At 44.2% G+C, this 14,261-nt stretch overlaps 3 protein-coding genes across 3 annotated transcripts; 1 reads left to right on the top strand and 2 right to left on the bottom strand.

Annotated features, from left to right (window-relative positions):
• Positions 1-2,172: 2,172 nt before the first annotated feature.
• Positions 2,173-3,551, bottom strand: LOC130966847 (uncharacterized). The gene is made up of 2 exons (XM_057891669.1): positions 3,429-3,551; positions 2,173-2,643 (listed from the first exon to the last, which is right to left on the bottom strand). Exons 1-2 carry the CDS (start codon positions 3,549-3,551, stop codon positions 2,173-2,175), a joined length of 594 nt encoding a protein of 197 aa, XP_057747652.1.
• Positions 3,552-6,756: 3,205 nt separating this feature from the next.
• On the top strand, positions 6,757-8,169 carry LOC130966846 (uncharacterized). Its single transcript, XM_057891668.1, has 5 exons — positions 6,757-6,819; positions 6,906-7,171; positions 7,250-7,346; positions 7,582-7,845; positions 7,948-8,169. Exons 1-5 carry the CDS (start codon positions 6,757-6,759, stop codon positions 8,167-8,169), a joined length of 912 nt encoding a protein of 303 aa, XP_057747651.1.
• A 1,871-nt stretch (positions 8,170-10,040) lies between these two features.
• Positions 10,041-12,118, bottom strand: LOC130966844 (protein FAR1-RELATED SEQUENCE 5-like). Its single transcript, XM_057891666.1, has 2 exons — positions 12,087-12,118; positions 10,041-12,024 (listed from the first exon to the last, which is right to left on the bottom strand). Exons 1-2 carry the CDS (start codon positions 12,116-12,118, stop codon positions 10,041-10,043), a joined length of 2,016 nt encoding a protein of 671 aa, XP_057747649.1.
• Positions 12,119-14,261: the final 2,143 nt, after the last annotated feature.

The raw sequence follows: 14,261 nt of genomic DNA, 5'->3' as shown, positions 1-14,261 counted from the left end.
TCGATTGAACACATGGCAGTATAACAACAAAACCAACAAAATTCCTGCATGTGTAGAAAAAAATGATGTTCTTCACCGTAGCATTGCCCTGTATTCATTATTTTGTTCATTGGATAAGCCGTTAACACTATCCAGATCATACAGCCCCACCCATCAAATCCCAAATCCTCCTCTTATAATGCATCAAACCAAGGTGAGCCAAAGGAGCGACAGTAATGGGATAACACAGCGTGTAGGAGGACGACGAGCAAACATATGGTTGACAGTCGGGCCTCATCTGGAGCGGGTGCGGGAACCTTATGGGATTCGGGCGGAGCACTGCTATTGAGTTGGTTCGGGGCGGTCTGCTGACCCAGAACCGGGGACAAAAAATTTAAAAAAGCTTTCCTCGGTATTGTGGCAGGACTCTTCCGTTTCGTCTTTTTTGAATTTAGAATAAATCGAATTTATTGTCACCTATTATCACGATATTTCTTGAAAAACGATGTTTAATATTTTATTTTATTTAAGGGGAATTGACGTCTCTTGATGTGATGTGAGTGACTGCTCCAGACGGCCCGCGGAACAAGATAGTCAGAATAACCACGTTGCCCAACGCAACGCGCTCAACAACTATATAATACAGCAAATGTGGAAACTGTATAATATACGCTTCCATCTACTCGATTGCCATTGTTGTGGCTAGTCTAACACACGGCATTGAAAGAAAAAAAATAAATAGGAAAAGAAAAGCAACTTGAGTATGGAAAATCAATTTCCGGATTCGTTGGCTGATATGGGGGAGCAAATCCTTCCAGACGATCTCTTGATGGAGATTTTCACTCGAACTGACCCGAAGATGGCGGCTAGATGCAGAACCGCAAGCACAACTTGGCGTTCCGACTGTCTTCCGAGAGATTTAGGAAGGACAACACGCTCACAAACATTGGAAAATACCGTAATGTGTTGCTCCAGATTGGTGACCCGGAGAGGTACGGTTCAACCCAGGCTTTTTGCATTGTGGACTGTGTAGGCGGAGGAAGAGTAGCCACGCCAATGCCAGAGCAACTGGGTCCACGCGGATGGTGGAATGTTATCGGCTCCGATTGCGGTGTGATCTGCGTCCAGTATAGCACGAATGGTCCTGAGTTGAGGCTCCTTTTATGGAACCCGCTGCTGCGAATCGCTCGTCAACTCGACGATCCGGCCGACAAACTACTTAAACAAGCCGTCATCGGATACGCGTTTGGATACCGGGCGGGAACTGACAATTACTGCGTCGTCCATATGTCAAAGAGGCACGTCCTAGACAAGTTTTTGCACTGCAATGTTTTCAATTCGGCAGAAGAAAGCTGGAAACACGCGTACATAAACGATCAACGTTTCACTCACCTTGACGAGGGCTCAACTTTTCACCTTGGTAAGGCCGTGTGGGTAAATTGGGGTGGACGTGGTTTGACGATTGCAATGCATGTGGTAGTGTTGGATGCAAACACATTTATTCTGAGCAAGATAAGGATAAACCGTAACTTAATTCAGCACGTGCAGGCACTGTGTGTGCTCGACGGCATCCCACACCTGGTCGGGTATGAACGATCCCCGCACCGAGGACTATCGACCATATGGTGCAAGATTGACTTGGAATCCATGTGCGTCGTCCCGTTCATCAAGCGAAGAGTTGCCGGTCAGTACGGCGTTCCATGGAATCATGTGACGATCATGGGTGATCGTATGATAATAGTGCGCGAAAACAACCACAAACGGGCAAGAGATGCTAACGGTGGTTTTCTGACGGAGATTTCGTTGGTTCAGATTAATTTACTTAACCGACACAGAGTCACCGCATTCAATGGTGAGTGGCCGAGTGACATGAACCTTCAGCGCATTATAACTGTGGGAGTGGGTTGTCTAGTTCCCTAATAGAGCGGCCGATATTGTGATTCGATCAGTTGTATCGTTGTTTGTATTCCGAGCATGCTTAAAATATGTTTTTCAAATGAATTGATGTGTATCATTTTTTATTATACTTGGTAGAATGAATATGCGAAATGAAAATTATCTTATTGGATTGAAAAGATAGTACCGGTGCAATCAAATCCACGCAACAATTAGGGCTAATCAAATCCATTGAACTAGTCATGTTTTCCAGTCGTGAATACCAAATCAAAAATAAATTACAAATAAAAATTCTCATCAAGCGATCTTCACCGGTAAAAACACCAACAAAATGATCGCGGATATCAGCACGGTGATCAGAACACCTCGCCTCCTCGTCGTCGCGACACTCGCAAGCATGTTGTCTTCCATGGCCGTAGATGCTGAAATGGCGGCCTCCAGATCTGCCCTTGTTTCATACAAACTATGTTGCAAAGAACGCAGCTCGTCTAGGAGTTCCTGTCTTGTCTTCTTCAACTCCGTGTTCTCGCTTCTAATGCCCTCGTTCGTTTCTAGCAACCTGCGAATGACGTCAGAGTAACGAGGCGGGGGCTCTAGATCGTACCACTGAAAGAACGAGCATTTCCTGCTGGTTCCGTACCCAGAACATCCGTAAAATCTTCTGCTCGGATAATCACATTTCCAAGCGGTTCTGATTGGCGACCTCACGCCACAGTGACATCGAGGCGTCGGTGCATCGACGGAGGACGAGCTTATGGAAGAGGATCCCTGCATTGTGTGTTCAATAGTTCACGAGGGGAGTAAAACACTGGCTTTTGAAATAGCCGTGCGCAACGAGGTTTCATATTCACCTCTCTGCTAATGCCATCATGTGTTCGCATCCCAACGGCCTTCTTGTTGACTGACACATGTGACGCCAACTTGGCACGGAACGGTCGATTATAGCCCCCAACCGCGGGCTGGATGCATCTTACACCATGTAGTTGTTAGCCGACGATCCAAACCATCAACATTAAATATGTGACCCGTTTTCTCTGCATGTTATAATCTTTCTATATGAAAAATTTCGAAAATACTAATTCATATGTAATTATCTTACTGTCAAGTAATCTCTTGTTATTCCTTGTTGTTAAGGGATATTGATTAATAAGTTGTTTTATATGTTTCTGTATTTAAGGGGCATTTACGTTTTTTGATATGACATGATTGACATACCCATCACGATGCACAACTGCGCGTCTGAGCGCTACACTGTAGCAAAACTAAAGAAGTGTATAGCAAAACTGACCTCATGCCCTCTCATGCTATGGCAGGTCACCTTTTGCTATCTTAGGAAGCACTTTGCAAGGGCTTGAATATTGGACGGCACCCGTGGTTGCCTAACCGGTGCAATTCTAAACGCATGTGATGCATCCTGCCTGGATGGAGCTGACCGTCTTCAGACTCCAAGAAAGGTGTTTGCAGACCCAACTTTTTGACCGGCCAACAGCTAGCCTAGTCAAATATCTTCACAAATCAAACCAACTCAAAACACAACCATATCCACGCACAACCAACGCAGACCAACTCATCGGACGCCGACGACCGATACTGCAACCAACAATGGCAGAGAATGGGACACCCGCTGCATCCAACAACGTCAACCACGAGACGGCCCAAGTACGGTTGCGGTGCATCAAACGTTTTTTGTTTATTTATTTATTTATTTCTGGTAGTTATGATTACTCTACTACCGATTCTTCTGAGTTAGTAGTATATCCGAACGAACTAACAAGCACCCAATGCTAGGAGGACCAGATAACATCGGGTCCCAACGACACCACTCCAAACGACGCGTTGCTGGAAATAATGAGAGAGGTGCTCGAGAACACAAAGGTTGGTAACACTCGTCTCACTTTTTGCTCTAACTGAATCGGTAAATCCAACCATCTGACAGATCTGTTACGATTTTCAATTGAAGAGCGCACAACGCCGAATGGACAGGGTCGAAGCGGAATTGGTGACGATTCGGTTGTTGGTGGGCGGTCTTAGAGAGCCTGTCACTCAGAGGCTACAGGAACATGCGGATAAAGTCAACGCAACGTCCGATGGAAACCGGATCGAGAAGCAGAGACAACCTGTGGCCGAAAGGGTACACATGCACAACCCGATGTCACGCACCTCCATTCCCAACCGTAGACAGTTGATGTTTCTAGGAACGATGAAGAAGAGACATCATCAGTCGTCGATAATAAGCAGCGGCGGAGACGTCGAAATGTCTGTTTACGATGAAGACGACGATCCGAAACGGGCCATGTACCCAAAGATGTGCAGGTCAAATACGCACGTCGACGAAAATAACCCGAAGGGTGGCATGGCTACAAACTTCTTCAATCGATTCAAGGAAAAGGTATACGGGGGTAACCGAGGGACTATATCCTCCGAACGGACCAACAATGCAGACAACCCGACAGGACGCAATGGACTGCAGCCAACGCAAAACAGAAAAGGCAGTTTTCCCTTTAACACAATGACGTCATCCGACGAGAGCTCATCGAAGCCTGAAAGCAGCCACGGACGGACAGCCGACACCTACAAGCATATTCCGCGACGACTCCCCTCAAACCTAACCAAGAAGGGAACAAACACCACCAACGCATGGCCCATCTCTCAGCACGCGATGGACATCTGTAGCTACGTCTACGATCATGATTCTGACCCAACGTGCGTATTGTATCTGAACATCAACGGCTGAATATGCCGTGCGGCATCATTAGTGCCGGAAGGCAGTTAAAATTGCCCTCAGGGTGTAACATCTTCCATTTGTTGACCGCAGGGAGATCGTTGTACGTATCGGGTCGCAACATGCAACTCGTTCTGACATGGGATGCCTGTTAGACGGACGGCAACCAACCCAGAAGGCACGTAGCAATCGATCGTACCCTCTTCGAATAAATGGATTTATTTCCGCTGACCCGGGTTTATTACTTCCATGTGAAGTCTGATTTTTTATTTTTTGTCGGATTTGACTTGCAGATAATGGAGATGATCACGATCATGGTTGCATCAGAGGGAGAAACCGATGGAGATCACCGTCGATCCGTGTGGTGCTTGCACCCGAATTTTGCGGTACGGCCAAAACAAACTTCCCTACTTTATTTTAATGCATAACTATGATTTAACCGTATCTGTTATAACACGAACCTTGTACCGTTGACATATAACGGTGACTTGTTTCAACCTCTGAATACTCCCTGAGTAACCAGTCCGATGTAATGGAGGGCGTCCACCCTGAAATTTTGGCACAGCGATACGGGGAAGAACACATGCACCCGACGGAAGACCTGCGCATTGTAAGCTACCGACCAATAAGATTCTTGTATGCAAGTTCTGGTCATGGTCAGACTGAATTTTGAGTCTCTTCTGGTTTTCGGCTTTTTCTATCGATCGCAGGTCTATATGCCAGCACTAGAAGAAGACTATGACAAGCACTGGTTCTTGGCCGTGGTTGACCTGTCGGATAAGCAAGTCTATCAATTTGACACGAATGCGACTAAAGAATCAAAGGCAAGAAGGAGACGTGTCATACAATGGATGGTACGCGACGAACATAAGTAAGATCATCGTCCTATCCGAATACGCTAATCTGTTTTATGTTTTTGAATATGTGCCAGCTGACTGCCCTGGATGGAATTGTTGCAACTGACGGGTATAAAAACTTACGCTCTAAGGCCGCTCCCGAGTTTGCCAGTATGGAAATCATGTCCGCACCGGGAGTGCCCAAAAACAGCAGCAGTACAGACTCTGGCATTTGGGTCATGCAGTGGATGGCAATGGGACGCAGGTTCACGTACGCGGTGTTGCCAATTGTAAGTTAACGCATGCAAAAAGGTAAAATGCAATTGCACTAAGTGTCTCTAATAAACGCGGTATTGACCATTATAGCTGGACGAAGAGAAGATCAGGATAAAAATGGCAATTGCACTGCTAACGGGAAGATGCAACGAGGAAAGTGGTGCATTGCTTGCTAAGTCGGCCGCGAAGAAGGGAAAGCGTGAGTAAGATACGTCTGAAGGGGCAGAATACAACGTTTTTTTTTTTGGTTAACTCATGCACTACAATTTTTTTGGTTGCTGGATGCATTGATAACGGTTATGTTATGTGACATTGTTGGGCATTCTGCAATTGACGGACAGTCTTCGTGGACTGATTATATCATGGGCCATACTTCTTATTACCTTTATGGGCCCCTACTTTTATTGTATACTTATGTTGGGCCCCTTTATGTTATTTGATGTTGGGTCGTTGGACGAGTACGGGATCTGGGTTTTGAGTCGACTCGGTTTCTCCGGACCAACACCAACACAGAAGAAAATGTTATCTTCCAGCATGTGCAAACAATTTAAAAAAAGTTTTTTTCAGGAAAAAAAATTGAAAACGGTAAATATACAAAAAGAAAAAAATATCGTGATTATCTGCGTCGTTCGAATACATCAATCCATCCATCCATCACCAAGTCCAGGCTAACAATACGAAGTCATTACTCACTGACCCACGCAATGGAATGAATGATAACACTAGATTAGGCCTAAATTTAAATCCTGTGCTCATTCGGTGGTTATCGATTTTTTTTTTTGAAATCCGGTAATTGCCATTGGTAAGTGCAACTATATTAATGCCCCATTAATGTCCACTTTAATCAGGTTTAAGTGTTATTTATTAAAAAAATTAACTTTAAACGGCGGGAGTTGTTTCGCCTGTTTAACGCGCGTAGGTTTGTACGTTACCCAAAAAATAAAAATCGCATACTTTTCGAATAAGGGAAGCCATTGTTGGATACTCAACAGCTTCCGGCAGTAAAGAACCCAAAACCGTCAAAGAAATCGCAGACGAGGTATCACCATGCCGCAGCTCGCTAATTGTCGCTTCTTCAGATTCATAATCTCCAACATGGAGAATCAAATTGTAAGTTTTCACTTTTTCTGTTCTACTCACATAACCCCAAGGCCCGCATGCAAGCCCACATCAATATCGATTTTTTGCTCCTGCAGAGATTGCCGGTGGCTTTCTCCAACGTTGTACGGGATAACATGAGCAACCCCGTCGAGGTAATCACAACAAACGGTCAGTCATGGAGCATCTCGTGGGATGTGGAGAAGGAGCATCCGCATCAAATCGTATTCACCGGAGGCTGGCGAGCCTTTTACGAACACTACCACCTACGAATCGGTGACTCAATGCTGCTATCGTATCACCAACCGAAGTTTTTCTATGTGGACATCCACGACACAACATACTTCGAGATCAACTACGGAAGGTAACAATATCATTCTAGCGGGTTATTGGTATGCACTCGGCTAACTCGTTTGTTTTATGCTGTTTTACGTTCCACCAGAAACTTGAGAAACGGAAGTCTTCCGGCAATACCCGCACATGGCAACTATACAGTCCAGTTCTTCACGATAATCCCGGTGAACGCCCCTGATACACTGGTATAGAACCCAATTTCAATTCCTTTACCACCTGCAATCATCAATCCATCCATCTGTGGCATATTGTAACCATTTTTTATTCCACCATCCACTACAGAAGCTCCCGCTACGGTTCTCCCGGGAATATGGCCGGTCCCTACCGCGACCACTGACCCTAACCACGCCTACAGGACATCGTCATCGCGTGGGCTGGAATATGCAACCTAACGGGAGGATCGTGCTTCATGGAGGATAGGACGGTGTCCGGGCACGCTATGGCCTAAGGGATGAGTGGCTTGTGCTGTTCCGTTATCACGCCGTTCAGAACACAATGTACGTCATATTCTTCAACGGTCATACAATGAAAATCAACTACTTGGCCCATGCCGGTCCCGGGACGGACTCCACTTGTATAACCGATCCGTCGGCCCCCAGGTCAAGGCACATAGCCGATGGGTTCAGATCGACCAATCCGTTCTTTGTAAGTCCAATCATGCACCGCCTGGCAAACCGTTTTCTCGTAAGTGTGCCGAAAATTGTTTTTAAGGGCAACTATTTCATATCCTATTGTTCTAGTCAACTATTTTATTGATCTAACCCAAAGAAATGTCTTCACTTTCAGCCGAATGTCCCCCCTCTGCCGGGAGTATGCGAGGATAGCCCAATTACGATTACCAACGACAGGGGCGCGTGGACCGTTCGGTATACGCACTATGTCGGGAGGACGAACGGATGCTTTGGAATTGGCTGGTCTGCCTTAGCAACTGCATGCCAACTAAGATACGGCCATGTTTGTGTCTTCGAACGGCTTGCGCCGCAAGAATACCGGCTGCATATATATTGAGAACTCCGGTCCCCTAAACCCCAAGCCACCGTCCCCAACCCCATCCAAGTAACTCGGTCAAGTACGGTGGTGCAACCTGCATGTCCATACATCTGTATCTTGAATCTATATGTTATTAGGGCCCAGGAATACAATTCTACCTTCCCGTCATTAGCTTATGTTTTGGATGATAAACATGATTATCGTTTCTGTCGTTAACGTGCACGTAGCATTGCAAATGGACTGATCTGCCAATATTAGAAATGTATGTCAATTTGTGCCTTTGAAGTTTGAATGTTATTTTAAGCTGTGAACCTTGAATGTAATCCGATTCACTTCACCTGCATTTTGTATCTTTGCATTTTTAATTTTGAAACTTCACACTGAGGTGTTAATACCCTCAAAATGCTAATCAGTAGTGGTTGTTTATTCATTCGAAGTTGTTGCCGTGCTTCATTTAGTGCATTTTACTCCTCACTTCAGGTGTTTTAAGCGTGTGTTTTAAATTACATCCAGAAGCAACGATCCCTTACAAAGAACTTCAAGGTCGCGATTGAACCACATGCATTTTCCAACGAGATTTTTTATGAGACGTGCATCTGAATATCCACTGAACGTTACTACCAACTACATACAAAATATCTACTTACCATACATACAAAATATCCACTGAACATAGAATGACTGTAAAAATGCCCCTAACTACCATGTCCGGTTCAACAAAAGGGTGGACAACGACCGAATAATAATACATCAGGTTTGACAGTCGATTTGCAGCTATTCGCATGACACCACTTAAACCCTACACATCCTGAATCCCGGTTAAAAACGGTGATATCTATAGAACATTTACATACCAAGGAAAGCCAACATACCAAAAACTTGTTTTAACGTGGACGACATGTAGACGGTTCTGTACCTATTTGACATGCAGAACATTTACATATCAAGGAAAGCCAACATACCAAAAACTTGTTTTAACGTGGACGACATGTAGACGGTTCTGTACCTATTTGACATGCAGACAACATTCGGTGTGCGGCTACAACCTACCGGAGAACGTCAAAGGGTTCGACCAACCTGCCGTTGCAACACACGGTGGTGACGACTGTAGGCCCCCTTTGCTCAATCGGCGAGAGACATGACTGGCCCGGACGTCTTGGTCCCAGCGAAGTCGCTGTTAGCAAACCCGGCCTGCGTGTCACTATCGGAGCATTGGAACGAAGGAATCTCCGCGGTCGCATACAGATCGCCGGATAGGTTATCATAGACCTGACACCAATGTAAAAAACAAATGATTAGATCCATTTAACAGAGCAGAAAACTTAACTACATCGTCTATAGAGCGACCAACCCACCATGTCAGTGTCCATCGAATCCATGTCTTCTGCAACTGAGCTGGATGGTTCCATTGTGCGACGCTCCGGACACGTCGTCCTGTTGTGTCCCACCTCCCGGCACAAACGACATCGCTGGTTCTTCTTTCCACCGTGAGCACCGTTACCCTTTGTATTGCGCCTGGGTGGATTTCGCGCCGGGGGTCTGCCACCCTCAGTAGGTGGCCCCTCGTGTGGAAAACTGTTGTTCCCTGCATCTTCGTTCTCGAAGTGCTTCAGCATCAGCACGGCTATGTCTCTTGCAAACTGGAACTTTTCGGTGCTGTGACATGCAATCTTGCACACTTTCCGGTACCAATCCATCAGGCACCAGTGTTGCGTCAGTTGTACAGAATCCCAAATCACGCCCATCGACTCCACCGCCACAAGTTTTGCATCCTTGGTCCATCTCGGTAATATCAGAGACCTCAGGATCTCATGAACATTGTTAAGAACAAGCACCGCAATTATATGTTCGCAGGGGACCCCGAAACATTCCATTCCCATGCACGTGCATCAGACCTCCCTCGTATCAGACGTTGCAACAACACGCCACTCCTTCCCCGGAGTGCCGTATCGAGAGACGGTGTGAATAAAATAGGAACCGTTGTCTTCAGAGTCAACCACCCTCATTACACAGGCCCTGTCAAGAATGGGAACAAACAAATAGAATATCGCACGAGTGTAGTTGTCGGCTACACTCCGCTCCAGCTGTTTCAGGTTGGTGGTCATAACAGGGTCACCCTTTGCGCACTCGAAATCAGCCTCCACCTCCTTTGCACGGACGAACATCAAGCATCGATGGAAATGACGTAAAAACTCAGTGTAGCTGTATCGAGACTTAACATACCGTGATATCACAGCGTGTAAGCCCTCGCACCTTGATGTTGTTCGAAATCCGGCAAAGAACTTTCCCCGTATGTGTGCTGTGGCCCAACTGTGCCTTCTCTCGTACATGTCCTGTACCCATCTTTTATCGGCCACTCCAAATTTCTCAACCATCTCAAACCACTTTCTCTGAAATGTTCGGACCTCGTAGTCGCCGAGCATGCAATCCCTAAACATCCTGGTGAATTTGGGCTTTCCAATGTTGCTCGTGGCGTTTCGGAGTAGATGCCAAGCGCAGAGTCGATGGTGAGCCTCTGGAAAAACTTGCTCGATCGCAGACTTCATTTGCCTGTCACCGTCGGTTATTATGGACACGGGAGCCTTCCCTTTCATTGAAGTTTGCAACTGCTGAAGCAGCCAGACATAGGTCTCTTCTTTCTCGTCTGCCACCAGTGCAGCGGCAAAGACAACCGTTTGGTTGTGGTGATTCACACCGGAGAATACTACGAGAGGTGAAAGGTAAACGTTTTTCTTGTACGTTGCATCAAACGCAACCACGTCTCCAAACACCTGGTAATCAATTTGGTTGGTGCCGTCACACCAAAACAAGTGTTGCAGCACGCCCTCACCGTCAACGACTTCCTTGTAGTACAGTGCTGGATCATTTGCCTTGCACTCTCGGAGATACCTCAAGCACGATTCCGCATCTACGCCACCCTCCCTTCGTTGCTTCGCATTTACATTGTGCATGTCCCTTGTTGTGTACGGGACATTATGATACCTGCCGGCCAGGCTCGCCATAAAATCGTGGATTCGGGAGACGCCAATGCCCCCTTTGCGCATGTCGTTCATCTGCTGGATGTCTGCTTCGCTCATCCTCCGATGGCCCGGGAGCATGGAAGAAAATCGCAACTCAAGAACGTGGTGGTTATGCGCGTCTGAAAAGAACGCAACGTGCCAACGTCCTGATTCATCGTCCATGCGGAGTAACATCCTTGCAGGGCATCCACACCGTGTCTCGGCCCTCGGCCTCTTTTGCCGGTTAGGCATCGAGTAGAACTTCGGGGATCGGAACCCTTGTCGGTGGCACACGAACTCCTGCCGTATCCTTACTTCGCCGCATTTTTCGCTTCTGGAACGTCTCGCGCCGAATCCATGGTGCTTTGCATATTGCTGATAGAACTCAAATGCAATGTCAACATCTGCGAAATTAAACCAGAGAACATCTTCCGCGCTCAAGTTCAAAAAATCAATCCAACCTATGGACTCACCGGAATCAACGGCGTAAAATTCGTCTTCCGCATAATTCTCAGACATTCCTCCGGCGCCGTCCAAACCGTCTTCCAATTCGACCGCATCCCCATTGTCGACATCGGCCTCTGCATGATGGTCGTGTTCTGTATCGTCTTCCTGAAAGTCGTTCTCGTCCGACTCCATCCCTTCAGAGCGTTCGCCCTCAACCGGATGGTCGTTTTCTGTTTCATCTTCCTGTAAATCGTACTCGTACAATTCCAACCTTGCAAAGCCTTCGCCCTCAACCAATCCAACTCCATGGTCTGCTTCGCCCCCAGTGGTATCTTCATCACCGGCAACCCTGTGCCAAATAGCGACAACGCGGTAATTTAGCGAAACACGCAAAATTGAGGGATGTACTTCAAAGACAATTTCAGACCTATGACGGAGAAAAAGGGGGATATTTGTAAATCAAGTGAAGGGTGATAATATAACGGGTACCTTCTTTCCATTGATGGAGACGGCGAAGCCATCTACTGCCGAAGACAACCCACAATGCAGATCAGGTACCGTCGTCGTCAGAGGTGGTGAGGCTGATTGTGTGCTTCGATCCGCCTAAACAGAATCGTTAACACTGAACAATTTCTCAATCCCAAAGAAAAATAGCGTTTCGTGGTTCAAAATCTCCGAATCTTGTCGGATGAGTTGCTGGAACAACATGCCGCCGATGCCACCGTCGGTGAGTGAGGGGAAAAGAAGAAGTTAGCTGAGTCGTTCTTGATGGTGGAGATAGGAAGGGACGGCGCAATTGCAACGGAGGAGAAGGGGAGGAAGAGAACCTGGGCTGTAGGAGGAGTTAGCCGTAGTAATAGTTGTTAACTAAACTCGAGTATCCAACTAATTGTAGAATTAACTTAGATGTATTTATTTTAAAAATTGAAAAATTGACCCCTCTATTTTATACGAAATTATAGAAAACACCCAACAAAAACAAGTATATATATTCTTGCACTAACTGGCTAACCGGTGCGCCAAACACAATTTTGGCATTTCGATGCGCTAACAGGGAGCGCGTACCGAATCCGTGCCCGTCAACACATTATGTTTGAAAACTTTAATGGTTTTTGAATTGAATTCTATTATGAATTAAATTTTTGTCAGAATTTAATTGAATTTTAGTGTTTAGAATGAATAAGTAAAATTATATAATTAAATTGAATTTCAGTATTTAAAATATTTATTAAATAAATTAAAATTTTATAGTGAATAATTTTATCTTTTATTAACATAACATCATATTTAAATAATACATATATTTATTCATTAAATTATATAAAATAATTAAAAAATTATATTTTTAATTAAAATTTATTCACCTCTTTTTATAAAAACAAAAATTGGAAAATATCTCTAGATAAATATTTTAATACCATTACAAATTTAAAGAGTCATGATTTTCGAATTATCATTTGGGCATAAATATTTAGAATATATATTGTGATATCAAACTCTGAAATTAATTATATATATAAATTGCACCATAAAAATCAACGAGTAAGCAAAATAGAAAATAGATTTTGTTCTTATTTTAGGTTTTTTTATTTTTATTCATTTGAAACAAGTTAAAAAAGAATAGGTTCACATATTCGAACAATAGTTGTGAAAAAAAATTCTATTAATACTAGACCATACTAGATAATAGATTAACTTTATTTATTCTTGAATTTGCTACGGTAAAAGTAATTGAATAAATATATTCGACTTCAACTAAAATTTGGAAAAACACACATATAAAATTAAGGGTTAAGTACGATTTTGGTCCCTAACGTAGTAGTTAAAAATTTATTTTGTCTTTGACCTTTTTTTTTGCTACGACAAAATAATCCCAAAGATTTCAATTTATTTTAAAATCATCCTTCGGACGAAAATACCTTTCCTCCTTCTTCTCCAAAATCAACCAAATACAAAAACAGAAACAGGCAGAAGCATAATGCAAAAACAGAAGCAAGCAGAAGCAAAATACAGAAATAGAAAGCAGAAGTAGAAAGCAAAAGCAATGAAACAACAACAACAATAGTGGATAATGAAGCAATAACAAAAACAAAACTAGAAGCAGAAGCAAAAACAGAAATAGAAGCAGAAGTAAAAAACAGCAAGTGGCGACGGCGACACTGAACACGGTTTTCCCTTCTCCATCACAGGTGGCGGCGGGCGCAGTGGCGCGGGGCGTGGGACGTAGGGCGGGGGGAGCGGCGGCGCTACCTTCCCGACCCGATTCTCTTTCTTCCCTCCTCCTCCTCCTCCTCCCCCTCTTGTCATTTCCTTTCTTTTTCTTTTTATTTTATTTCATAATTTTTTTAGGGAGAGATAATTTGGTAATAAAAATAAAAAATTTGATAAAAAAGACGATTTTAAAATAAATTAAAACTTTTGAAATCATTTTGTAGCAAAAAAAAATTGAGGACGAAATAAATTTTTGCCTTATACATTAGGGACCAAAATCGTACTTAACCCTAAAAATAATATTCAAATTCACAAAGTATATATAAATTCAAAGGTAGGCTGTTTTCTATTCAAAAATTAACAATTTAACTAACAATTAAAATAAATTCACATCCCCAACATTATTAAAAAATAGGTATATATTATATTGAGTTGAAACGAAGGAAAGGGATT

This window comes from Arachis stenosperma, chromosome 3 (genome assembly GCF_014773155.1).
Source record: "Arachis stenosperma cultivar V10309 chromosome 3, arast.V10309.gnm1.PFL2, whole genome shotgun sequence".
NCBI lineage: Eukaryota > Viridiplantae > Streptophyta > Magnoliopsida > Fabales > Fabaceae > Arachis > Arachis stenosperma.
The sequence above is the reverse complement of the archived record's forward strand: the minus strand, read 5'-3'. Positions and strand labels throughout refer to the sequence as shown.

What these genes read in the sequence shown, in the direction of transcription:
- LOC130966847 (XM_057891669.1), bottom strand. Translation starts at nt 3,551, where the DNA reads ATGCACCGCAACCGTACTTGGGCCGTCTCGTGGTTGACGTTGTTGGAT. An exon ending in CGATGAGTTGGTCTGCGTTG is followed by an intron (nt 2,644 to 3,428) that starts GTTGTGCGTGGA and finishes CACACAATGCAG; the next exon opens with GGATCCTCTTCCATAAGCTC.
- LOC130966846 (XM_057891668.1), top strand. Translation starts at nt 6,757, where the DNA reads ATGCCGCAGCTCGCTAATTGTCGCTTCTTCAGATTCATAATCTCCAAC. An exon ending in CCAACATGGAGAATCAAATT is followed by an intron (nt 6,820 to 6,905) that starts GTAAGTTTTCAC and finishes TTGCTCCTGCAG; the next exon opens with AGATTGCCGGTGGCTTTCTC. An exon ending in TGAACGCCCCTGATACACTG is followed by an intron (nt 7,347 to 7,581) that starts GTATAGAACCCA and finishes CATGGAGGATAG; the next exon opens with GACGGTGTCCGGGCACGCTA.
- LOC130966844 (XM_057891666.1), bottom strand. Translation starts at nt 12,118, where the DNA reads ATGGCTTCGCCGTCTCCATCAATGGAAAGAAG. An exon ending in TCTCCATCAATGGAAAGAAG is followed by an intron (nt 12,025 to 12,086) that starts GTACCCGTTATA and finishes TCTCCGTCATAG; the next exon opens with GTCTGAAATTGTCTTTGAAG.